The sequence below is a fragment of the Ochlerotatus camptorhynchus genome, unplaced genomic scaffold, assembly GCF_037179485.1.
Source record: "Ochlerotatus camptorhynchus isolate MF236.1 unplaced genomic scaffold, CSIRO-AGI_Acam_v1.1 ptg000314l, whole genome shotgun sequence".
In the NCBI taxonomy this organism is placed as follows: domain Eukaryota; kingdom Metazoa; phylum Arthropoda; class Insecta; order Diptera; family Culicidae; genus Ochlerotatus; species Ochlerotatus camptorhynchus.
In genome coordinates, this window is record NW_027040802.1 from 96,505 (window position 1) to 122,132 (window position 25,628).

At 41.1% G+C, this 25,628-nt stretch overlaps 1 protein-coding gene and 1 non-coding gene across 2 annotated transcripts; one reads left to right on the forward strand and one right to left on the reverse strand.

The window, feature by feature from the left end:
* Nucleotides 1-248: 248 nt before the first annotated feature.
* On the forward strand, nucleotides 249-802 carry LOC135707616 (NEDD8-conjugating enzyme Ubc12-like). The gene has a single exon (XM_065229480.1). It carries the CDS (start codon nucleotides 251-253, stop codon nucleotides 800-802), a length of 552 nt encoding a protein of 183 aa, XP_065085552.1. The 5' UTR covers nucleotides 249-250.
* Nucleotides 803-18,400: 17,598 nt separating this feature from the next.
* TRNAP-UGG (transfer RNA proline (anticodon UGG)) lies at nucleotides 18,401-18,472 on the reverse strand. Its single transcript has one exon. It is a non-coding gene; the product is annotated as a tRNA-Pro (tRNA).
* Nucleotides 18,473-25,628: the final 7,156 nt, after the last annotated feature.

Sequence of the window (25,628 nt, forward strand, 5' to 3'; positions counted from 1 at the left end):
ATACTTATTATTAAAGCGCTACAGTAGAGGGCTTTACTTATTATCCGTGCGCCAGAGTAAAACAAAAATATCGGTAGTAGGCCGTATATCAGTAATAATTAGTTGTTGATTGATTCTACGAGTGGCGATCGAGAAGGGGAAAGTATCTCCTGTTGAAAGTGGCTGTCAAAACTTTTGGTAATTTTTTTCATTCTCATCCACTGTTTCATCCCAATACCAACGTGTAATCAACCACAAATCGTAGTAGAAAATGATCAAACTATTCTCGCTGAAGCAACAGAAGAAGAACGATGAGGCATCTCCAAACTCTGGTCCCCGGAAGAAGGCCATGACCGCGGCCCAGCTGCGAATTACAAAAGATATCAACGAGCTGAATTTGCCAGAAACGTGTGCCATGCAGTTTGCCAATCCGGATGATTTGCTTGACTTCAAGCTGATCGTCTGCCCGGACGAAGGATTCTACAAAGGGGGTCGATTCGTGTTCAACTTCAAGGTCGGCCCGAACTACCCACATGAGCCGCCGAAGGTGAAATGCGAAACCCAGGTGTACCATCCGAACATCGACTTGGAGGGCAATGTGTGTCTGAACATCCTGCGCGAAGACTGGAATCCGGTGCTGACCGTCAACTCGATCGTGTACGGATTGCAGTACTTGTTCTTGGAACCCAATCCGGTGGACCCGCTGAACCAAGAGGCAGCCAAAGTGCTGCAGACGAACCGGCGCCAGTTTGAGAACAACGTGTTCAAGGCGATGCTCGGCAGCTACATTGGCGAGACCTATTTCGAGCGCTGTCTCAAGTGAAGCATAGAAAACCGAGCATACAGTATACAAGAAAAAACCAATTGGAAATTGCTACAGAAATCTACAGAGAAAATCGATTAAAAAATGCAGATTGTTCACATATCGCTACCCTTATGGAAGAAGATCACAAGTTCACTCGAAGGCAGTAACTTCCTTCCTAAATTATCTCTTATTCTGAGTATACAATTCTCGCATTTCAGGAGAGTAAATCAAAAATGCATAATTTTGTTTACACCTTTGTGATTGCTACTTGAAATGCTTCCTCGAAATGACCCATTTCGGTGTCTACCTGGCTCCTCTCTGTGCTTCCCATCTTCCTTTATCGCTGCCGGATTTATGAAAACCTGTAGATTGCCATTTCCCGATTTACGACCAGCTCGTTCTCGCCGGCGCTTTTATGCCAGTCATATTTCTGTGATTGCTTATTGATGGGCAACAATCGACAAACTGTCAGGTACTGTCATGTGAATATGTCACCAAAGATTCAAATTGAGATGCGTATGCAAAGAAGAAAAAAATCACATGTAAATTTAACGCTCCAAACACAGAATGACAGTTTTATTCGTTTCAACGGAAAACTTCCCAACTCCGATAGCAGGTCAATAAAACACGCGCGCTCGCGCGAAAAACTCCGGGGAGATGAAGGTACTTTCGCTTCTTAAAAAAAAAGAAAGCGAACATTTCCCTCTCGAAATAATTGCATATCGGTGTCGTTCCAATCTCCCCACGTCAACCTTTTGTATGTCATAAGCTATACCTATAATGCTCGTATGTGAGAAAAATGCGACTTGATGGAATTTGGAAGCGCGCCAAAGTTCCACCGGTTGTTGGGTATCATGATTTCCCTAAAGATTCAACGAATCGGCCACAAGAGCGCGCGGGGAACGGAATATATGCGAAACAAAGAGCCAAAAAGTTCGTTATTCCCCCAGCCCGTCTTCGGACCGCATTTCAACAGGACGGTGATGACGGCGATGACGATGTTGATGCGGTGTCAATAAGTCAAAATTAACGCCTCTTTATATGCATACACGCACATACATATGAGAGAAGCGAGATCCTGGATCACCCCCCTTATAGTTCAGCATCCATCCCTGGTGCGTTGTTCGAGAATTTTTTTTGGTGTCGAAAATATTGAATTTCACCTAACATCGACGAACGATTGAATTGAACTTTGAACAAGCGCCGGAAACGGAACGATAATGAGCCTCTCTACCTGACGATGGATGCCCCTGTCACTCACCTCTGGAAATGCTACATTGTTTGAAACCGTTGAACAATGATTTTTTTTAAGATTTTGACAAATTAAAAAAGCTGTCGCAAACCGAATCTATTCACTGTTTTTATTCCTGGCAATATAAAAATCGCAATATGCCTTTTACCGAAGACATCATATCAAGAAGACTGGCAACTTTGCCAGAATCCAAGCGACAGATACAATAGCGCTGCACTTGAGTGAAGGTGGAAGCAACGCATAGAAAAATGAGCAAATACACAAACCTTTCTTCTGAGGATGTAATCTTTGCTATCAAATTCGTTCGAAGCATTTACCTTTGAGCGGCAGATGACGCGATTGTACCTGTCCCATAGCGCTCGTATGAGAAAATGGAAGGGTTGCCAGTCTTCTTGATTTGCTGTCTTCGCTTTTACTGACAGAACCCCAAGTGTCAATACATGGTTGACATGGCTGGTTCTCGACAATGCGATAATCAATCGTTATGATTCAGCCACCATTCGAAAGGTATGGCTATCTACTTTCATACACGATTTAGAAAAAAATCGCGGATCATCAGGTCTATTTTCAGGAATTCACCATTTTCCCGGTAAATCTGAATTTTCGCAGAGCCACCTCTCAAGGGTTTTCCCGCAAGTCGATTACTTAACCTGTATAATTCCTTTATGGAACTTGTAACAGATGGGGTACTCCCTGCCCAGCACTAATGAGACCCCCCTCTACACTACCTCAGGGTCGGCATGCGCGCTCGAATATCACGGCCAAGGAAACACTCAAATATCCAACATACACAACACTTGTTTAGCTATAGGTACCTTTATTGTTCCCACTTTCGTCCCACTTTCTTATTGGCTATCTCCTACCTCGTTTCGCCTGAAGTTTCTTCTTATGCTTCAGCGCGGGCCCGCTGTTGGTCCTTCTACAGCCACTCCTTCACCTTCCTCAGCTTCCTTCTGGGCTCTTTTCACAGCCCAGTCGGTTCCTTTCCTTCGACTTGGTTCGCAAGCCGGTCGCGTACTTCGGTACTTTCCGCGACGGCTCTTCGATCTCTCTCTCTCTCTCTCTCTCTCTCTCTCTCTCTCTCTCTCTCTCTCTCTCTCTCTCTCTCTCTCTCTCCTCACTATACTCGTGGCGTCTAACGGTCGATGGGCCGTTGGTTTGTATTCTCGGATACCTTCGTATCGGAAGATGCTCCGTGTCTAACCGCGCCGTATGCCGAATGACGGACACTACGGGGTCTGACCACGCCGTGGATGAATTGCCAGCGGTAAACTACGGGGTCCTGTGGACATAATGGGGAATCACGATGGCGGTTATTGGCGATCGAGAAGGTGTTTCTCTAGAAGGGAATTTTACCTGGATGGTTCTGCACCTCACTCTCCTTCTTCACTTTTTTTTTACGTCCTCACGGTTTTTACTGATTTTCGAACTTGCTTGAACTAGCTTTACGAAGTATCGCTGTTGAGTATCGCCAATCAAATAATTCTCAACGATGGCGGCTGACCTATCCTCTCTCCTCCTCGCTGAGCCATCGTCCTTCCGCCCTATTTCGCCTCATCATGGCCCCATTATGCCACCTCCTAATGGCCTCCAAATCCAGTAAACAGTGCCATCTGGTGGTAGGTAGAGGATCTTCCAGTCGTTTAGTGGTGTGGCTGTGTACTGTCCAGTGGGTGATTTTGTGGGCGATGGGTGGTGTTGGTAGCTTGTATTCAAACCTTTCCTTGGCATATTGTTATACATAAAATACGAAACACTAATCGCGACAATCTCACTAATCTCAGACAGACCTTAGATAATTAAAACATAGATTGCTCAGTCGGGCATCCCTGCTTTTACTCGAAAAGTAACATTGATAGTGCGCTATCTGTCGGCCAACGGGTGAGCTAAAAGTTTAGCAGCCGAAATGGGTGCGCATTCCGAATCAAAACTGCCCTGCGTACATTAATGTTTTGGATGGCGCATTCCACGTCTGACGTTGAAAATTGAAATTGTGTATGCCACATCGGTTTTGTTTTGCTTTTTATTAGCTGTGTTCAATCTTAAGTGGTGGAGAAATATTGTCAATAATATTAATAATGTACAACTGTATTGTCATGAATATCGTCAATCTCTATACATTCCGATTCCGACTCGCTAAATTGAAAGTCAACATCCATCGAACTAATGCCATCTAAATGTGAAATTTGGCTCGCAACGTTCCGATTTGAAGACGGAACAGCTAATTCCTTAATTTTGCAAAGCGGAAAAATGAGGTCGTCATCCTGATCGCTGCAAATAACCGACTCTTTCGAGAATTTCGTGACACCGCAGACGTTAATCCATTTCTCCAAGTCTCTTGAGCTGGAACCCAAGAAAATATCATTCAAATGTTCATCAAAAAACAACAGCTAGGGAAACACATGTTTTTCACTAGAACCTTGTGAAACGTTTTTTTAATTTGGACTGGAAGCAGCTCTCGTACAATTTTGAAACTCCCACCGTCGAAACCCTATTTTGGTTTCTGGTATGAATCACTGTTGTTTTAGACAGAAATCGGCACTCAAAGTGTTTGTTCACGCAAATGCAGATATACACGCTAATCACAAATTACTCTGCATGCTGTGATTATTTAAGCCGTATTTAGCTTATGTTTACTCAAATTGGGCGTAAACTGGACGAACCAAAACACGGGAAAATTTATGTCAATTTTGCATGAAAATAAATCATATGAACACCATTTGGGTTTGTTTGCTATGCACCCAATCAAGATAATTTATTTGTGCAATCTAAGTAAATTAATCTTAGCGGGCAAAGTTATGAATGCGCAGGGAGAAAAAAATAGTTCACCCGTTGACCGCCTTTCTCAGTAAGGCGCCACATTTTTGTTGCCAGTTTATTTCCGAAGTGGCAAATCTATGTTTTAATTATCTAAGGACAGACAGACACACCACTGGTTACAAACTCAATATAGTTCCACCAGCATGGAGATAGGTTAAAGTAATAGCTATTGAAAAGCCTTGAAAACCAGCGTGTGATCGCAATTCATAAGGCCCACGCACATTAGATCCGGATCGGACGCGTTGCGGTAAAATGACAGCTAAATCTATTGTCTAACTGTCAAATTAACGTCAACGCAAACGGATCTAATGTGGGTGGCCCTTTACCGTACGATCTCTTTGTTATCATGCCTGAGGAAATTAAAGTCTGGAACGCGCAAAAATTGGTCAACTTCAAATTGGTGTGTTTCTGTTGAAAATGCATAAAAAAAACCCTGAAATGCTGCATTTGGAAGTTGCGTGTATATACAATGGTTGCTATGATGAGTTTTCATCGTTTGCTCTCCAGTTTTCAAAATGACGTCCAAGCAAGAGGAGCAGCGTGTCAAAGTTTTGCTCGCGCAGCAAGAGAATCCGACGTTCTTACATGCCAAGTTGGCAACATTGCTGGATGTGGCCAAATCGACCGTGACAAATGTTTTAAAAGTGTTCGGGGAGCGTCTGTCGATCGCCAGGAAGCCTGGAAGGTGGCGGTGAAATATAAGCGGAACCCTAACCTCTCCATCCGGGACGTCCCGGGAAAGCTCAATGTCTCCCATACTACTGTGCAGCGGGCCAAGAACCGAGCCGGGTTGTCGACGTTTAAGAAGGTGGCGAACCGAGGTTACAAACAAAACACGTCGGCAGAGCAGCGTTCCCGAAAGCTGTATACGAATTTGCTCACAAAGTTCGACTGTGTCGTCATGGACGACGAAACTTATGTGAAGGTGGATTTCAAGCAGCTTCCGGGACAGGAGTTTTATACCGCATCAGGAAAAGGGAAGGTGGCTGAAAATTTCAAAACCATCAAACTATCGAAGTTCCCGAAAAAATATCTCGTCTGGCAGGCCATATGCACGTGTGGTCTAACAAGCGGCATTTTCATTACTGCGGCAACCATCTATCAAGAGATCTACGTCCAGGAGTGCCTGGAAAAGCGGCTGCTACCATTCCTAACCCTAATAATCAAATGCCATAAACGAACTGTATCGCCGATGGGTAAACTATCACACACATGGTTTGGATGATACCCCGAACACGTCGTTAAGCTCTCTTTTATGGTTATTTTTATTAGGGAAAGCAACATAATAGACCTGTTCTAGCCGTCACTGGTCGATCTCGGATAAGTATGCGGCTTAAGCGCCACTCCGGTAAAGGAGACCGCATACCATGTTGAGTTTGCCGGGATGAGACTGCCCCAGGGCGAGTCCAAGAGTAATCTTCCTAAAAAGAAGAGATCGAGCCAGCTTCACTACCACCGAATTTGAACGGGTAGAAACCCTTATTGCAAAAACAGCATAATCTCTCACACCCCGAAATATTTCCCCAAAGCTCACGGTAAGAGAGCACACAAACCTAAAACAACGTTACACGTCAAGCTTTCCTCATCGGTAGTTCCACCTATTTCCGCCAGAGGTGCAGCTGCAGCAAACGAGGTACGCAACATAAAGTCAAACTCCGACCACGCGGAAGACAACAACAGAATTACACGGACTCGAAACAACGTGAAGACACTTTCTTCCTCTCATTCTAATTTTTAATAGGACAACATTACCTCGAAATCAAATCAAAACATTTATTTCACAACGGAAAACGGTAAGCTTAGATTTTATTATAACTAGAGCGTGCTTTCACAAAATTTCCATTGCTTGTATTTTCTACTCCTCTTTATTATCTTTCTCTACCTAGTCCTATTCTTGTGTGCGTAACTACCTTCTATCTGTGCTGTGCTCTTGTGTTTCTTCCTGATGAATCCCACGACGATGCAGCAAGCGGGGAACGGCAAAGCTTGGCACCCGGGGGTCTTTTTTTTTTTTTTTTTTATACAGGGGGGAATCTGCTCCCAGACACCTGAGAAGATAACTCAGGGTGTGGGGATGGGAGAAGTAGCTCTCCCGACCCACTAAACCTTACCCTGTGCTCTAGGCCCTTGCCCTCCCCGGAACCGCCCGAAAGCATTACGTCATGGGAGGGGGCCGGTTGCGCTATGGCGCATCACTAGGTGTTGTGTCCGACGTGACACTCGCTACTGCACAGTGAGCAGCTGTGCAGGGCCTTCCTCTTGTTGCTCGCTGTTCGTTGTTCGCCTGAGTTCTAGAGCAGACGTGATAGCCAGCCAACTGTCAAGGGCCCGTACAGGACAGATGTGACCGCTTAGCTGCGTGTGCTAAGCACTCTAAGAACCCGGCGTCACTCCTGCCTTTGCACAACGAGGGTTTGTGCAGGGCTTCTCAACCTCCTCTTGTTGTTCGCTGTTCGTTGTTCGCCTCGGTTCTAAGCAGACGTGATAGCCAGCCAACTGTCCAACAGGGTAGCTTAGGACAGATGTGACCGCTTACCAGCTGCTTGTGCTAAGCACTAAGAACCCGGCGTCACTCCTGCCTTTGCACAACGAGGGTTTGTGCAGGGCTTCTCTGCGGTAGTTCGTTTAGCCGCAATATCTCTCCCTTGGGTTCGATAATTAACGTTTCCAGGGCACACCACGAGGAGGCGAACTACTTCATGCCCCCGGGGGTCTAACATTGATGGGTTGGGTGGGCATCCATATACGACGATACGTGCGCACGTTTGTCTTGCCGACACCCTAACCTTACAATTATTGGACTAATCCAAATATTAGCAATTCATGCTCTTCGACCTTATGGTCGGCAAAAAAGGTCCTCCGTGGCGCCCTCGCCGGACGCCACACTCAACGAAAAAAACAGAACGGACTCACCAGTGGATTTAGCTGCTGTTGATTGCTGCGCTGCTGTTACTGGCGCGGTGACGATGCTACCTTCAATCAATGCGCGTTCGACCGTTGGTGTTGAACGGCCAACGATTTCCACGTGGGTGGACGAACCACAAAGCCCCGCTCAGCGATGTAGATGTGGATCGCTTTTCACCGGACAAGGTGACGGTTGCCGGGATTATTCGCCCAGGGGATGCAGATGATGACGTTGGAAACATAAACGTAGCCATCGGCTGGTGAAAAGAACATTAAGCACAGATTTTCTTTAACGAGCACATTACCTGGTCTAGCTTATTTTCCGCACACACAAAGTCTAGCCTAAGACGCACACTACGTTTTTGATTTATAAAAGGTGATACGGTCAAAATTTGGTCAAGAGAAAACGCGTGTAAATCGGTGAAATCGTTTATTTAAAAAATCAAATTAAATTTCTTTTTCAAGTTCAATTAGTATAAAATTCAGGAAAAATATTCAGTTAGGCTTCCGCTTTTCCAAATCCGAATTGCCGGGCCTTACGCTTGACCCCTGCCATCAGATTTTGTACAGCCACCTTGTCCACCTTCTTCGCCGCAGAAAGCCAGTTTGCCTTGAACTGCTGCTCGCCCTTAGCAGTTTTTTTGGTCTTCTTTAGGTTCCGCTTGACAATAGCCCAGTATTTCTCAATTGGGCGGAGCTCTGGCGTGTTGGGAGGGTTCTTGTCCTTGGGAACCACCTGCACGTTGTTGGCGGCGTACCACTCCATGGCCTTTTTACCGTAATGGCAAGATGCCAAATCCGGCCAAAACAGTACGGAACAACCGTGTTTCTTCAGGAAAGGCAGCAGACGTTTATTCAAACACTCTTTCACGTAAATTTCTTGGTTGACAGTCCCGGAAGCTATGAAAATGCTGCTTTTCAAGCCACAGGTACAGATGGCTTGCCAAACCAGATATTTCTTTGCGAACTTTGACAGTTTCATGTGCTTGAAAACATCTGCTACCTTTCCCCTTCCTTTTGCCGTATAAAACTCCTGTCCCGGAAGCTGCTTGTAGTCGGCTTTGACGTAGGTTTCGTCGTCCATTACCACGCAGTCAAACTTCGTCAGCATCGTCGTGTACAGCCTCCGGGATTGCGCTTTGGCCGTCGTATTTTGTTTATCATCGCGATTTGGAGTCACTACCTTCTTGTAAGTCGATAGCCCGGCTCGTTTTTTGGCTCGATGCACGATTGTAGACGATACACCCAGCTTATTTGCGGCATCTCGGAGAGAGAGGTTAGGGTTTCGCTTGAAACTACCGGCAACTCTCTTTGTCGTCTCAGCGGCTTCCGGTTTTTGATTTCCCCCCGATCCAGACTTCCTGGCTGTCGACAAACGTTCCCCAAACACTTTAATTACATTTGTAACGGTTGATTTGGCAACTTTTAGCGATTTTGCCAACTTTGCGTGCGAGTAGCTCGGATTTTCGCGATGCGCGAGCAAAATTTTGATACGCTGCTCTTCTTGCTTGGACGGCATTTTGACAACTGAAGAGTGAATTCCAAAATCAAAATAGGAGCAACATTCTACACACACACACCTTCAAAATGAGGAGGGGTGTTCAGGATTTTTAAATGCAAAATTGAAAGAAATACGTCAAGTTGATATTGACCAAATTTTGACCGTATCACCCTTTAACTTTCCTTACGTTTCCAAAATTTCCATGAACCTCTCGGAACTTAACTGAAGTTTTAGGAAATTCCCTGAGTTTCTCGAAACTCATTTAAAGATTCAGAAATTTCCTTGAATTTAAATGTCCTGCTGTTCTCAGAGCTTCCCTAAAGTTATCTCAATTCTCCTGAAACAAATGGAACTATCCGAAAAAAACATTAAATTTCTTTGAAGTTCTTTGGGCTTGTGAAGATTCTAAAATATTTCAGTTTTCTTAAGTTCATTGGAGTTCTCTGGGATTTCCTGAGATTCCCGGGTTCTCGGATTTGAACAGAAGTTAATGAAACTGTCTTTAATTTATCGAAACCTACCCAAAAGTCCGAACTATTCTGAAGTTCCTGAAGTTTTCCTGAAACTAATGGAACCGCAATAAAACTCTGGCAGCATTACTGAAGTTCCGGGGAAGTTGAAAAAACTAACGGGAGGAGACGGAAGAAGCTTCCAAGGGAAGTCGAAATAGCTTTCCGGAAGGAATCGGAAAATAACTTACAGGGTAAGGTAGACGGCAATTCCTAGGGAAAGTTGGAAGAAACTTCAAAGGAATGATTGAAGAAATTTCAGGAAGTTCAAAAATTAACGTTTTTATGGACCTATTTTTCCACTGAATAGAAGTATTTCCCGATTTCCAGAAATTACTGGGGTGACCCATTAGCTGTTTCCGACTCCTTGGTAACCAAAAATGGCGAGGAAATGGAAGCATTAGTCGAAAAGAGTATAAATCATAAGACATTTTTGAAGATGAAATTTTTTTAGAGCAGGCTCAAAAAGATAAAAGTCTCTCACAATAGTTTCCTCTGACAATTCAGTGCGGGCAGGGTGTAATCATTTTGATTATTAATAAAAAAAAATCGGCATAAATCGGTATTAAAACTCAAAAATCGGTATTTTGAGAAACCTTATCTGTATATCGGTATCAAGTTTCAAAATCGGTATATCTGGCAACGCTGGTGGACACTACAAGCATGAACGACAATTATACTATGTACTTTTGTATCACTTTCACTTTCACTAGTTCACTTTCCCTATCACTTTGAACTGTAACAGATACGTATTTCGTTTACCACTTGCAAACTTCTTCAGTGTCTAGTCATAGACACATAGAAGTCATAGGTTTAATGAGCATATCCCGGAGAAAAGATACATTTACTGCTTTTTACATTCACTCAACTGGAAATTCAAACAATTTACTCTGACATTCAATTCCTGATTCAAAACAACGTATAAAGCTATTAAAAGCTATAGTGAAACAAAAGTTCAACAATTTGGTTTTAGCACATTCATTCCAGAAACCACAAACCAATTTTCCGACCAATTTCCTCCAAACGGCGGTGTAATTTGAAATGACACCTATAAAAGCACCTTTTTCGAAATATACCTTCAAAACCACTTCGGGACCGGTTTCGGTACTTAATCCAACCAACCCATAAAGCCAATTCGAGATAACAGCCAAACACATACACACAGCGAAAATAATAACACGAATAGACAGGCACTCTCCGAGCACACCACATGTAAATTATGAAAAATTAAACTTTTAAAAGGCCGAATTAAGATAGAAATCCACTGATTAAGCGAGCAAACAAAGTGAAACAAAACGCTTCCTCGTCAGAGCCCCAACCAACCATTCAGCCAAAAATAGTCGTTCAATCGGACCGCCTCGTAAGTATGCCCGAAAAACAACATAATTAATGAGTGTAATTTAATAAGTATTCATAAAGGACCTTAAAACACTGACTGACACAAACTGCTCTCGGAATGGCGGATGGAGGAGGATGGGCGGACTTGGCTGATGAGCCTTTCCGACCAAGCCGAGCCACGAGTGATATTAAAATCCATAAAAATGAAAACAATTTCCTCCCCGCGCCTCCGACTGACCGCTCGCTCATTGATGGACCCCCCCCCTCGGAAGACGACAACGACGACGCGTTTCTTCGAGATTGGCAAACACACTCACCTGAAATGTGCGTGTAATTTAAGAAATTTAACGATATTAATTGTTGCTTTTTAGCGTTTCATCTTTCGTCCCTCGTCCAACCGAACTGAGAGCTCTGCTGTGGGCCATTTGCTTCTACTCCTATACGACGACGAGTGGTTCCGCCGAAATGAAACGTGATTGGAAGGTAATGGTCTATTTGCCTTTTAAGGCTTGAGGGTCTTCCCCTGGTAGAGGGGGGAGGGGGAGGGGGCGTTCGGCCGGGTGTTGGGCGAGTCAAGTCAAACAAGTTCATAATCATTTCGGGGAGCGTTTAGCTAAGGTGTGTTTACTCCACGTACATTTGGTTTAAATAGACGCAGGAGGATGTCTTTCGGAACTCAGTAAAATCCATCAAACGGCCGGATGGAATCCAAAGACTTCTTGCTTTTTTTTTTCTTTTTTTTATTGGTGCGGTGGTGGCAAATGAGGGGTTTTGTTTGAGTGGGATATTTTAATGAAAATTTAAATTTTAATATCCATCCGCTTTTTTTTTGGGTTTGTTTTGCGAGAGTGAAAGGAAATGTTTGTTTGACTTTGTGAGGAGTGCTTCAGTGCGATTAGATTTGTCACTTTCGATGCGAAGTCAAGTGGGTCCAGCGTCCACGATGAATTGAGAAAATGTACCTTTTCTTTGCTTAGTGCTAGAAATGAACTAAAAATCTTAAAACGAAATAAAATCTGGAGTATTTTTTTCAAAAGATCCTAAGTAACGAATGTAAACAAACCGAGTTAATCGATGCAAACTATTGCTCTTCTATCATTGTATGTTCTACAAAAACACAAATTTAAATTTATTTTAATTTATTTAAGATAATCATATGTAAAACATTGTCCAACAATATGGTCCACTTCCCGAATTTCCATATGTTTCTGAAAAGACAAAACAGTAATACCAACCGGTGGAAAGTAATGATTTTAAATTGGCTCACTACTTGACTAGCCTATTGGTCCCAAGTACATCTATAAAACGCTGTCCAGACTGGAGAGTTATAACATGTTATAACGGTTGTCAAATAATTGCAACACAGAAACCACCATCCAGATACATTTGATTTCGGTATTGTTGAAATAAATATGCTTTTGAATTTAATCTAAGACAACATATCAATGTTGATTTGATGCCTTCGATTTAATTCAAACATAAATATTTTAGTTTTAAACATGCTTCAAATTTGTTGTGATCACTACTTGTTTAAATAACTTGAAACAGGACTGTTTACGGTTGTCACTGGTATCCAACTGAACTCAGTGGTCTTTATTTCAGGAACTATTCATAGCAGATCATAACAATAAACAACATTCAATAATCATCTGTTCTTTGTTTACCTATATACTATAACCACAATATATTCATAATTCGATCGGCGCCGCCGCCGGCTATGTTCACTTGCTTCTGACACTGAAACGAATGTAACCAAGAATGTTACAATACCTTTCCCCTTTAGTTAAACATTCATTTATAAAACCTAAATTTCAATTCAAAATAAAAATTCGATCTTAACGGAAATTCAGAAATGTTATTCATGTTAAAAGGTAAAGGTGTAAATTCATTTTGAATAAGTATACTCATTGTCGATCTTCTTTGTTTTCTTTCGATTTGATCTTCTTAAAATTGGCGAATGTAGTGCAACTGAATCTGGAACGGGTTGTAATACTCTGGGATGCAGTTCGCTACTTGAATGCAAAGGTGGATATGGGCTAGGCGTAAATCCTAAAAATTCATCATCGCTGTTTTCCAATTCTTCGAATCTTCTCTTCTTTCCACGTCCAAGGGTTTCACTCCTCTCCACCGAACCTGGTACCGAGTTTGAATTACCATGTACGTAATTATCCTTCTGCGACTGGAGCGTCAAATTACGCCTTCGTCCCGTCTGACTCCGTATCTTCACCTGCCCCTTGTGGGCCGAGACGAGGATTGACCGCACGGCAATCTGTAATACATTTTGAGAAATTCTTTTAATAAAAATTGCTTCAAGCCATTTTTCAATATCTTTAGGATTATGATTCTTGTAATAAACCTTATCACCCAACTTCAAATTAGCATAAGGATCTTTTGTATCATCTTGATTATATTCATATTTCAATGCCAATGGTTCGGCTAACTGCCGTTTGTAGCTATTTTTAGGATTGACCAAATCCAGAACAGTTTTTGGCTTAAAGCTCAAAATATTCTCGGAAGCAAGTATTTCTGTAGTTAAAAAGAAAATAATTTATTTTATCCTGAAGGTCCATATTTCTCATCGCTGGGTCCAAAAGAATTTTTTTTAATACATCCTTCGATACTCTAACCAAACGTTCCGCTTGGCCATTGCTTTGAGGGTGGTATGGTGGACTTTTAAAAACCTGAATACCTTGTCGTTCCAAAAAATTTATGAAATATTTCGAATTGAATGGAGGACCATTGTCTGTTACCACTACATCCGGAAGTCCAAAGCGAGCAAACAAACCGATAAATTCTTTAACTACCTTCTCTGCATCAGTACCATACTTCATCCAAATGATTTCTAACCATTTTGAAAAGCTGTCCACTATTAAAAGGAAGGTACGCCTTTCAAAATAAAAAAAATCAACATGAACTCTGCTAAAAGGCCGTGTTGTGCCAATCCATTCCGATGTTTCTTTTTGATTCGACGCTACAGATGTTTTTACACATACTTCACAATTTTTGACAAATTATTCTATGTCACCATTGATTCCAAACCAATAAATACTTCTTCTAGCTTGTTGTTTCATCTTTACAATGCCGGTGTGGTTTGCATGAAGGATTTGCAAAACCTTCTTCTGTAAAGAAACAGGAATAATCACTCTATCTTGAAATAGCAAACACCCATCAATGTCTTCAATATCTTGATGTTGCGAATAAATATTTTTAAAACATTGATCAACTCGTTCTGGCCAAACATTTTTCATAAACAATATAATTTGTTGCAAATAAAAATCATTTACAGTTTCTCTTGCAATATCAGTAAAATCAAAGGTAAATCTTGAGAAAAATTCAAATTCTTGACATATTGCTTCTCTAAGCTTCTGGGAACTTCTATTTCCAAAGGGAAACGTGAACAAAAATCAGCATTAGCCATCTTGTTTGCTGGTCTGCTGGTCTCCATAACATAACGCTGAATTCTTGTTACTGAAATTGAATTTCGACCTGCTTTTCCCAATATTCCTAATAAAGGTTTGTGGTCTGTAAAAATAGTAAAATTTTGACCAAATAAAAATTTGTGAAACTTTTTTACTGTTGATACCACTGCTAACGCTTCCAGATGAAGTATGGGATAACTTTTTTGCGCCTGATTGAGCGAAAATGATGTGAACCAGATTGGTTTTTCCATTCCCTCTATAACATGTGAAATAACTCCACCAAGACCATAAGAGGAAGCGTCAGTACTAACCACAATGGGCTTTTTTGGATCATAAAATGTCAAAATATTTGCATTTAGTAGTTTTTCTTTGCAACCCTTAAAAGCTTCTTCACATTTAAAATCCCACAAAAACCTAACCTCCTTTTTCAGCAAATGGTACAAAGGACTTAGAACTGTTGATAAATTTGGCAAAAACTTTCCGTAGTAATTTATTAACCCCAAGAAAGCTTTCAATTCAGTAGTAGTTTTGGGTATTTGTGCCGAATTAATAGTTGAAACCTTCTCTGGATTAGGTAAAAGTCCATTGTCTGTTATAATATGTCCTAAGTATGGCAACTTATTCACAAAAAATTTACATTTTTTTAAGTTAACTTTAACATTTACATCAGATAATCTGTCTAGCACTAAAATCATTCGTCTGTAACAATCGTCAAAGTTTTTTCCAGCAATGAGAACATCGTCAAGATAACAATAGACGTATTCAATTCCCTGTAAAATAGTTTCCATTATTTGTTGAAATATGGCTGCGCTTGAAGATGCGCCCTGAGGGAGCCGATTGTATGTGAAAAGTCCCTTTATTGTATTGATAACCACATTTTTTTTTTAATTTTCAGACAACTGCAGTTGTGTATAAGCCGTAGCCAAATCCAGGGAACAAAAAACCTTACAGCCAGCCAGGGATGCAAACAAATCCTGAGCTGTTGGCAAAGGATAGGTGTTAGCTATCAAAACCTTGTTTAGAGATACTTTGCAGTCTATAACTAGCCTGATATCGCTATCTTTTTTGATGATCACCACAACTGGGGAAGTCCATAAACTGGTTTTGATGGGAGTAATTATTTTGTCTTTTTCTAGCAAAGTCAAATGGTCCAACACTTTATCTCTTAGTCGGTAAGGTACTTCATACGGTTTTCTAAAAATTGGTTGATCATTTTTTAATACCAACTCCGCTTCAAAACCAATGATAGGCGTCGAAAAATCTCTGTTGAAAATGTTGGAATAACGATGTTTTATGATGCTCAAAGTATGTTCTTGATATTCCCCAATACTGTTTACTCCACACGAGCTGAAAGACTTTGACCGTCCTATAAAGTTATCTCTCCAACCGTTGAAAAATACATCCAGCCAGTTTCTACCAATAAGAGAAGTGAACTGATGCTCACCGTTTAAAACAACCAAATCCAATTTTGCTACAACCCCATTCAATGAGACTGATACAAATGCTTTTCCAAAAATTTCTAAATTTGATCCGTTGATCACAATTAGTTTTCTGTTACTGTTTCTCAAAGTGACGCCATGATATTTCTCCATAAATTCTGTCCTGCTTATTACAGAAACGGCCGAACCACTGTCGACCTCCATTACACACATTTTTCCTTCTATTTTGACTTCGAGTAGACAAGGTTTGCTTACTTTTCTAATAGAAGAAATCATAAGACAGGGATAATCACCTTCTTCCTCGGTGTCGGAATTATAATCTACTCGAAGCCTCTTGAAATAGTCGTGAACATTGTTAGCCTGTGTTTCCTCCTTCACGAACTTAACAGAATCCCTTTGACCTTCCAGAAAACGATAACAGTTCTTTTGAATGTGCCCGCTTCTTCTTCTTCTTCTTCGCATTTCAAGCTTATTGCATATCGCATATTAGCTTATTGCGTGCTCTCAACATAGTGTTCTAGATGCACTTCCACAGTTATTAATTGAGAGCTTTCGATGCCTGTACCATTTTTGCATTGGTATAATTGTGTAGCAAGTTCAATCATACTTATATGCCCAGGGAAGTCGAGAAATTTTCCAACCCGAAAAATTCCTAGACCGAACCGGGAATCGAACCCAGCCACCTCCAGCATGGTCTTGCTTTGTAGCTGCGCCTTTACCGGCTGAGCTAAGGGAGGCCCGCGCTTCCTGCAAAAATGGCAGACAAAATTGGCGTATCTGCCTCGGCTCGAGTTTCGTTGGCCCGACCTTGAACGTCCTTCAAATCTCCTGTAATGTGTACGAGAATCTCTGTTCCGACTATAATATCTTTCCCTAGACCTACTCCGACTACGATCCCGCCCATCGATCCTAGATTGCCTATTACCGAGACGATGCCTGACCGAGTTTACTCCTGTTTCCGAATTTATGTACTGCGTATTACTGTTCGCCATTTTGAAACCTTTGATAATCCTTTCTGCAGATCGTAAATTGAGGTCCTCTTCATTTAATAAACGCTTTTGTAATTCCCTATTGTACACTCCGAAAACCAACTGATCGCGAATAGCAGAATCACGAAATGCGCCAAACTCACAAGATTCGGCCAAAAGCTTTACCGCTAAAACGAAATTTTCACCACTCTCAGTAGGATTTTGTTTTCTACAACGAAATTTGTATCGTAACATTATTTCCGAATCGATTTTGTCAAAGCGTTCCTTAAGCTTTTTCGTTATGTCCACATACTTTAATGTCTTTAGATCTGTAGCCGGGTATAAAAGCTTTAACTCCTCAAAAACCGTTAGTCCTGCACAGCTCATAAAAATATCTTTTTTTTTTGTCTTCCGCAATATCATTTGAAGAAAAGAAATATTCAATCAACTCTACATAATTTGAGAAACTGGTACCGGGCACATACGGATCGCCATTTTAGCTGCACCGAATCAAAAAATTATGTGCGCACTTTTGATCACCATTTTTTTTTTTTTAATAGTGAAGGAAAAAAAAATCACATGCCTTGAATTTTACTGCAACAACTTCCTCTAGATCCGCCCGATACAATCCAATAGCAATCAGGAATTGTCCGTTTACCTTGCTGCAGTCGGCTACCAGCTAGTCTCTCCACTGGGACTCCGAAATTAACCTAGGCAAATAATTTCACCAACTCAAACTTCTATTTTTCAAACACTATCTTTCACAATGTCTACAATAATACATCGGCGTCCTTATTGGCGTCGCTTCTATCGACCGGCACTGTAGAAAACGGCAATTCACTCTTGTTTTACGGATCCCTTCTGATCCCGCGTTCAATAAATAACGACAGTCCTAATTTTCTTCTTACCACCAATCGCAAATTGCCAACTTTTAGGCCACTAATCCGCACGCAACTTTTAACTACTTTCTCCTCGTTGTCAAATTGTTGTGATCACTACTTGTTTAAATAACTTGAAACAGGACTGTTTACGGTTGTCACTGGTATTTAACTGAACTCAGTGGTCTTTATTTCAGGAACTATTTATAGCAAATCATAGCAATAAACAACATTCAATAATCATCTGTTCTTTGTTTACCTATATACTATCACCACAATATATTCATAATTCGATCGGCGCCGCCGCCGGCTAAGTTCACTTGCTTCTGACACTGAAACGAATGTAACCAAGAATGTTACAAAATTCACTTTGAATAATTCATATGTTTAGAGTATAAACATTTATATTTTTGATCTAAATGAACAAAATTCGTATCCGTGTTGAAAATCGATAGTGATCGAGTTCGCACCACTCAGGTTTTAACATATTTTACCGTTGTTCATTAAAACAAAAGCCTATAAAATCCTTAAGATCATGTGGAAATAATGCTGTAATAGAAAATCGATTTGATCGATCGTAAAAAATTCGGGCTCAACCGGGATTTGAACCCGGGACCTCTCGCACCCAAAGCGAGAATCATACCCCTAGACCATTGAGCCACTTACTAATTGATTGCTCTTCAAAACTAGCACTGTTCGCATGCCCACCGAACTGGCAATGAAAGCCACACAAACGAACCACGCAATTAACCGAAATAGGCGTACCTACCTATGTATCAAAATTGCACGAACAAGCAAGAGATAAAATCAAACATGTACAGTTAGCAACCTACATACTTACCGTATGCTTGATAATGTTTGCACCATCGTACAAATAAGGTTCCCGTTTTACCTGTGCATACAATGCCTTGGTTTTCTTCGCATGCACCGTAGTAGACTGTGTATAAAAGAAAATGATTTACTTAGTTTGACAGTTGCACCATGACGAAGTGGCAGCTTATTCGTGATTTGTCCCACATGCGAATGTCGCAAAAAGACATTTCAATCGCCGTGGGAGTGTCCCGGTGGACCGTCAAAAGGGTTTTAGACCGAGAAAAGACCGAGATTCGGGTGAATCCAGTGCGTTCAATAAGGAAAGTGGCATAGGAACACGGAATCAGTTACTTTACGGCACGGAAGATCGTAAATAAAGATTGCGGGGCGAAGTCGAGGGCACGAAAAAAAAAAAAAACTCACACAATTACCAACCGCATCCGAGAGCTACGAGTCGAACGATGCAAGAAAATCTTGAGCTTCCTTAAGCGAAAAAATCCGGTAATCCTGTTCACCGACGAGAGCATGTTTACCGTCGATCCCGTATCAAATTCCAGAACCGACCGGTATAGCTCTCTTCCGGTACAAGAGCGTGTATCTGACCAAGCATCCTGCTAGCGTTATGGTGTTTGGATTGGTGGCTTCCGATGGCAAAACAATGGACCCGGTGTTCATTCCAGAAGGTGACAAGGTCAACACGGAGGTCTACATCGGGATTTTAAGTAAGTATGTTCTTCCGTGGATCAAAGAACAGTACGGTCCGAAGCCAAATGTTGTATTTCAACAAGATGGGGCTCCGTGCCACACCTCGAACCGCACTCAGAAGTGGTTGCAGGAACATTCTCCGTTCTGGGCGAAGGATATGTGGCCGCCATCCAACCCCGACCTTAATCCGCTAGATTACTCAATATGGCGCGTCATGAAGGCCAAGGCCTGTTCTAAACGCCACCCGAGTACAGCAAGCCTCAGACAAACATTGACCCGTACTTCGAGAGAAATGGATCCAGACTACATTATTAGAACCTGCCGTGCATTCCGGAAGCGTTTGGAGGCCGCAAAGTGCAGCAAGTGGAAACTCAATCCATGATTAACATAGTTTAAGGCTCTGAGAAATATCCCCCCTTTGAATAAATAAAAAAAAACTTGAAAACGAAATTTTTGAGAATTTTTTTAATTTTGACGTTGCTCAATGGTGCAAACATTATCACGCATACGGTACATAGCAGCTTTTGGCCTTGTCCACAACGACATACCGTGGTGGTGCTCTGTGAAAATCTGCTGGCTGAAGAAATGTTATTGCATCTATCAACTGCGGGCTTGATTCATGCGGCTTCATGGGTCTAGAGCAGCTTTTTTCAATATATGGAACGCGATCTGTGTTTAGATGAGTCGCGGAATGCATAATGATAATCATGGTAATCCAAATTGAAGTACAATTCAGGCGTAACATTTTATAACGGCACAAAAGTTTTTGTAAATAAACTTTTTAAGGCCCTTTACACGCGGACCGAAGTACGCTCACGCAAACCAACAACATCATCGGATAGCGGCAACTATCACCTTTCCGAAAGTGGTCATGGTTTGCGTGGGCGTACTTTGGTTTGCGTCAGGGGGTAAATCACTCTACCACCTTGTGTTAACACCCACAAAAACACACTCCGACACACTCCAAACACCTTGCCACCCAGGCAGTCTCCACATAACAGATAGTTTTTCATCAATCCTGGCACCACTTCGAAGAATGTTTACATCATCCATGATCTGAATTTATCATTCATTTTTGACAGTATGATCTGCTTTTTATTGATCTGAACCTCTCAAATGAGTAAACAAACCAAACTAACCTGCCAAATTATTTAGAACGCTTGGTTTATTTATGTGACCCAGGATATCAGCGATTTTTTTGCTGTAGGTTTTTATATAGCTTATTACCCTATTTACCGTTTTTTTTTTAATCTGTATTCTGCGGTTATTTCCTGGGTTGTTTTTAAAATGTGTAAATTTATTTTCGCGATATTATTACAGTTCACCATGGACGAGGTAAGTTTTTATTTAGCATTTTTACCTGCATTTTTAATTGTTTAGTTAACACCGAATTTTATTGCAGGATTACTTCTGGCAAAAACTGAAAGGAATGTATGGAAGCATTCATACTCATATAAAAACTATATTGAGCATGTCTAACCTATGCAATCAGTCGCTTGGTAGATTGACCAGGAAAGAGATAATGCTTGTCGAACAAGATCTGCGAGAGATGGCAGAGGATGTAATCGCAAAAGCGCATGCTGGTGGTCCCTCGCTTGAAAGCGTGTATGGGCGGTTTGCAGGCCGACCGCATCAATTTAAATTCCTCGAGGGGGAGATTTTATGTGTAATGGACTTAGCGAACATCATCCAAACTCATGGGGTCAAGACGTTTATCTGCCCGGTGATGAAAATCGGGAAAAGTTCACATGGACAGTTGAGACACGAGTCCGCTACCGATGAGCTTGACAGACTTCGGCTCAAGATTTCGGCACATTTTTCTAATCCGTATGTCTTAATCTTAAGTAATCACATTCAATTGTATGTATGTATGTAAGGTAGCCACCATCCCTTCGAAGATCTTGTCTTGTATGCAGCTCCACTTAATAGCAAGATCAATTTGAGCTACCGATCTGAATTCACAATATCGCTGTATGAAGGGCCAAAAACGGTGGGGTGGACCCGTAAGCAGAGGCACTTACGCGAAATCCACGGGAATTTAAGAATCTCCTTCCAACGATACGATCCAACAAATCGAATAACGCAATTCGCAATACTTATTAAGCTTCCTACAGGATGGTTTGTTAAGAAGGGCGCGTCAATCTCCATGAAACTGTTGGAGTAGAATTCACACCATCACAATCGAATCGGTAGGATAAAGAAAATGATAGTGTTTATTCCCTCCTAGACTCCGGTTGTCATACCACTCCAATCGTCCAGTTCCAGGTCAAATGATACCCTGATGCTCCCTCCCAACCCAGTATTTATTTATATATATAGTAAACATATGTAATGGAGAAATGAAATATATCAGAACATTAAAATACGTAATAATGAAAATACATTTATATGGATAAAACAAAAACTGGTATTCCGCAATGAAAATAATAATTATTTTACATACAATATGATGCAGCTCTATGTCTCCTCAGCTCCCAATAAGGAAGATGTAACCCTGAAATTTCCAGGTTATATTATGCAAATAAATATTTTTAGCTAGAATGATACTTGATATGTTTGTGTTGTGTTATGTTGTGGGAGAGCTTGGGATTAAACCCATGATGTTCTGCTCATTAAGCAAAACCGATCCCTCTAAGGTTATCGAGCATCTCAAAACCAAAACACTAGATGGCAAAACATGATTAAGCCCTCACCTGGTATGTAATGAACAACAGAAATACGCGATAATTCATATATTTTCAGCATATGATGCAATATCACAACTGTTGATAAAAGGAACGGATCCCATCTTATTTAAGACCTGGATGACCTGAAATGTGTGTAACCGGGTTATTTAAATGTAATGTAATATTGAAAATGCGTTATAATGCCATGTAACAAGATACAATAAACACAAGATTTTTACAAAACAGATAATGAACGATTCAGATTTCTTTTCAAGCTGACACTATGCTTCCCTGGAGCCGCTCATAATAGCTAACATTAAGAATTAAGTATAATAAAATGTAATTTACAATAATATTAAATGATGTAAAGTCAATAATGAAAGATATGTAGTACTATAAACACTATACAAATAGGATAACCAATAGCTAGCTTAGCTTAGATTGACTGCACTCCGTGATTGATCAAAATCAGTGAAATTGTACAATGAATCAACTGAATGGGGCTGGGAGTGACCGTCCATTCTCATTGTACAAGTTTCAGTGACTCTATATGTTGTAGATCAATAACGGCGCCGGCCACGTCCTTGCAATCAGGTGGAGTAGGGAAGGAATATTAGAGTGACCTTTGTTGTTTGTGGGCCGTGTTTACCTCTGCACCCCAACAAAAGACACAGAAAAGGAGATTTTGTTAGTAAGTTGGGTTCGTTGGATCAGGATTCACCTTGATAAGTGATGCGATCATGGTTTTAAATGAATCAGTGTTATCATGCATTATACTTGGATTTGCCCGAAGCCAAAACCAAATGGTGTATCATTGGGCCTTATTACGGGTGTCACTACACGGTGATAAGCAAGTGATACTCAGAATAAGAGCCGTGATTACCGTACAAATCAAATGGGAATCACTTCACCGTGACGACAAGTGACAACTTTTCACCGTGATGTGACATCCGTAATAAGCCCCATTATAATATAAATCTGAAGACGTTCCATCATCGAAATGCTGCAAATGAACTTAGAGCATGAGCATGAGCAAAATTGATCGCCCGTGACTGCCAACACCAAAGAGCTGAAAACCAATTCAAACAAATCAAATCAACAGACAAAACCAGGGTGAAAGCTGTAAGAGTGAATCATTACAGTATAAATCTAGTGATGTTCCGTCATCAAAGAGCTGGAAGAAAACTCAAATAATTTAAATCAATAGATCCAGTCTGAATGAAGGCTGCAAAAAGAGAATAATTATACAGCAATGACCCCATTTTGTCAGCTAGCAAAGTATGTGTATCTTAAACATTCATCTTGAAGGAGGAAGGTATGAAATTACAATTATGTGGAATTATTGAAAAATAACAGTCTGATGCGCGGAGAGATTGACAGGATCGGTTCATAACTGTAATGTGAATATTAGGAAGATTTATCATCATCAAACTATTCTTGAATTGACCTGGAGGAATGCTTGTGAATAATTGTTATACAGATAAATTAAATTGATAAACTAAATGGTTCAAACAACAACTGTCCAGCCTGTAAAAAAGCTGAAAATAGGGAATCTTTACAATGTGGATCCCCGACGGTCTTCTACTTAGTAAGCAAAAGCGGCAGCCACCAGGCTAGTCGAGCTGCTCAATTTAAATATTGAAACCTTATTTTGTGAAGTTCTTAAGAATACTAATTGAAACACAATGTAAACAAATAAAAGTTGAGAGTCTCATCCGAATCAAATGATTCCAAACGATACGCATTCATAGAAATTAAGTTTAAATAGACAAAAGTAGAAAAATGGAACAATCTCACCAAATCAGTCCAACTGAATCCCTTGCAAGCAGCTATGTCACGCTTGGTGTAGTAGCTCCGATCATAGACCCGCCCTACGGGGATCAATCCTCTGGTCGAATGTAGTCGATTGCTCCATGACGCAAACACGGAGCGACCGCTCACAAAATCATACAACGCGTAAACAAACTGAAATCAAAAAATATGACTCGCGACGCCAAAAATTTCTGTACCGGGAGCACAAGCGAAGAAAAAAAAAACAAACAACGCAGATAGCGACATCTCTTCTGATGCCTGCAAACATGATGCATCACGTTTTCTTTTTCGATTCCAAAACTTCTCGGAAAGCGAGAAAACCACCAATCACACACGTATAACCGTCCGGGAGGCAGAGTGCCAGCGCTAATCTGGCAAAATCAGCGAACGCACGCACAAAACAGAAATAAACTTATACACAACCGTATCCGAACAGGTTCGAAGCTGAACTGATCTTAAGTAATCACATTCAATTATGTATTTAATACTATACTATATTGTATGACGTTTCTTGCATTTGTATGATTTTTTCAGAATATATGTATTCTTCATATTTCATTACTTAAAGCTTTTTTTTTTACATATTACAAGTTTGAATTTCGTTTTGTTTTTTTAAATACTAATTTATTCTTAGGAAATATCGCCTCAACCTCCAGGAGTTTATGTCCAACTTGAAAATTTCGATCGCCACGGTTTCAAGCTCAGGACAGTTCAGAGCTGACATAACACGTCCATTGTGCACGTTGGTCGGGCAGACCACAAAGCTAACAGCCATCGCCGATGCCTCTGAGAACTGGAACATCTTTAGTTTCACGCGGCAGTCCGCATCGTGCTCTCTTGCCGTGCGGATCTATTTGCTTTTTGCTGAAGGAAGTGTTACTACTACCTAAAGCTACAACAAATTTAAACAGCACTTTTCAGTGCTCAACCTGTAAAAATTTTCTACCTTGTTCAACTCTTATTCCTCTTCGATCCTTGTTTGGACCCTACCCGAGGTAATCCTTCTTGGATATCGATTTGGAAAATTCCTCTTCGATCCTTCAGATTCTTATAGTAATCTGCTTGGAAGTCGATCTGGATAAAAATTTACTGCCGCCATGGCGCCTAAACGCAAAAGAAAGGGGCAAACTCTTGACCCCCCTTCTGATGAAATTAATTTGAGTAATCAATTTGATTTGCTCACGGATGATGAGAATGATCCATCATCCAAGAAAAATTCTAGTAAACTTTCCCGGCTTAATGCCAAGAAGGAAAAGATTCCCCCTATTGTGATAACCACTACCGATTTCCATGCTCTTCGCATGGAACTTTTGAATTTCGTGAAAGTTAAGTTTTCACTACAAATTGGACGTCGGGGTGAATGCCGTGTATTGGCTGAAACCTTGGACGGATTTAAATGTCTTCTCAAGTATCTTACTGAGAAGAAGCACAAATTTTTTACTTACGACACCAAAACTGAACGTGTGTTCAAGGTTGTCATGAAAGGACTGCCCAGTGGTGAATCCCTGGATCAGATCAAAGATGAACTGGCAAAATTACTTGGAGTTGTGCCACTCCAAGTAATCAAAATGAAAATGAAATCCCGTCCTGGCGATTCGCGCAACGGGATTTCTAATGATTTTTATTTAGTTCACTTCAAGTCTAGTGAACTAAACAACCTTAAGGCCTTAGAAAAAGCTAGCCTTATGCTCCATGTCCGAGTGAAGTGGGAACACTTCAGGAAGACTGGAGGAAATTTCCAAAACCTCACCCAGTGCCGTAAGTGCCAGGGATGGGGTCACGGAACTAAAAATTGCTACATGCCAGCTAAATGCATGAAT

Bases quoted from the DNA above. Each gene is read 5' to 3' on its own strand.
- LOC135707616 (XM_065229480.1), top strand. From the start codon at position 251: ATGATCAAACTATTCTCGCTGAAGCAACAGAAGAAGAACGATGAGGCA.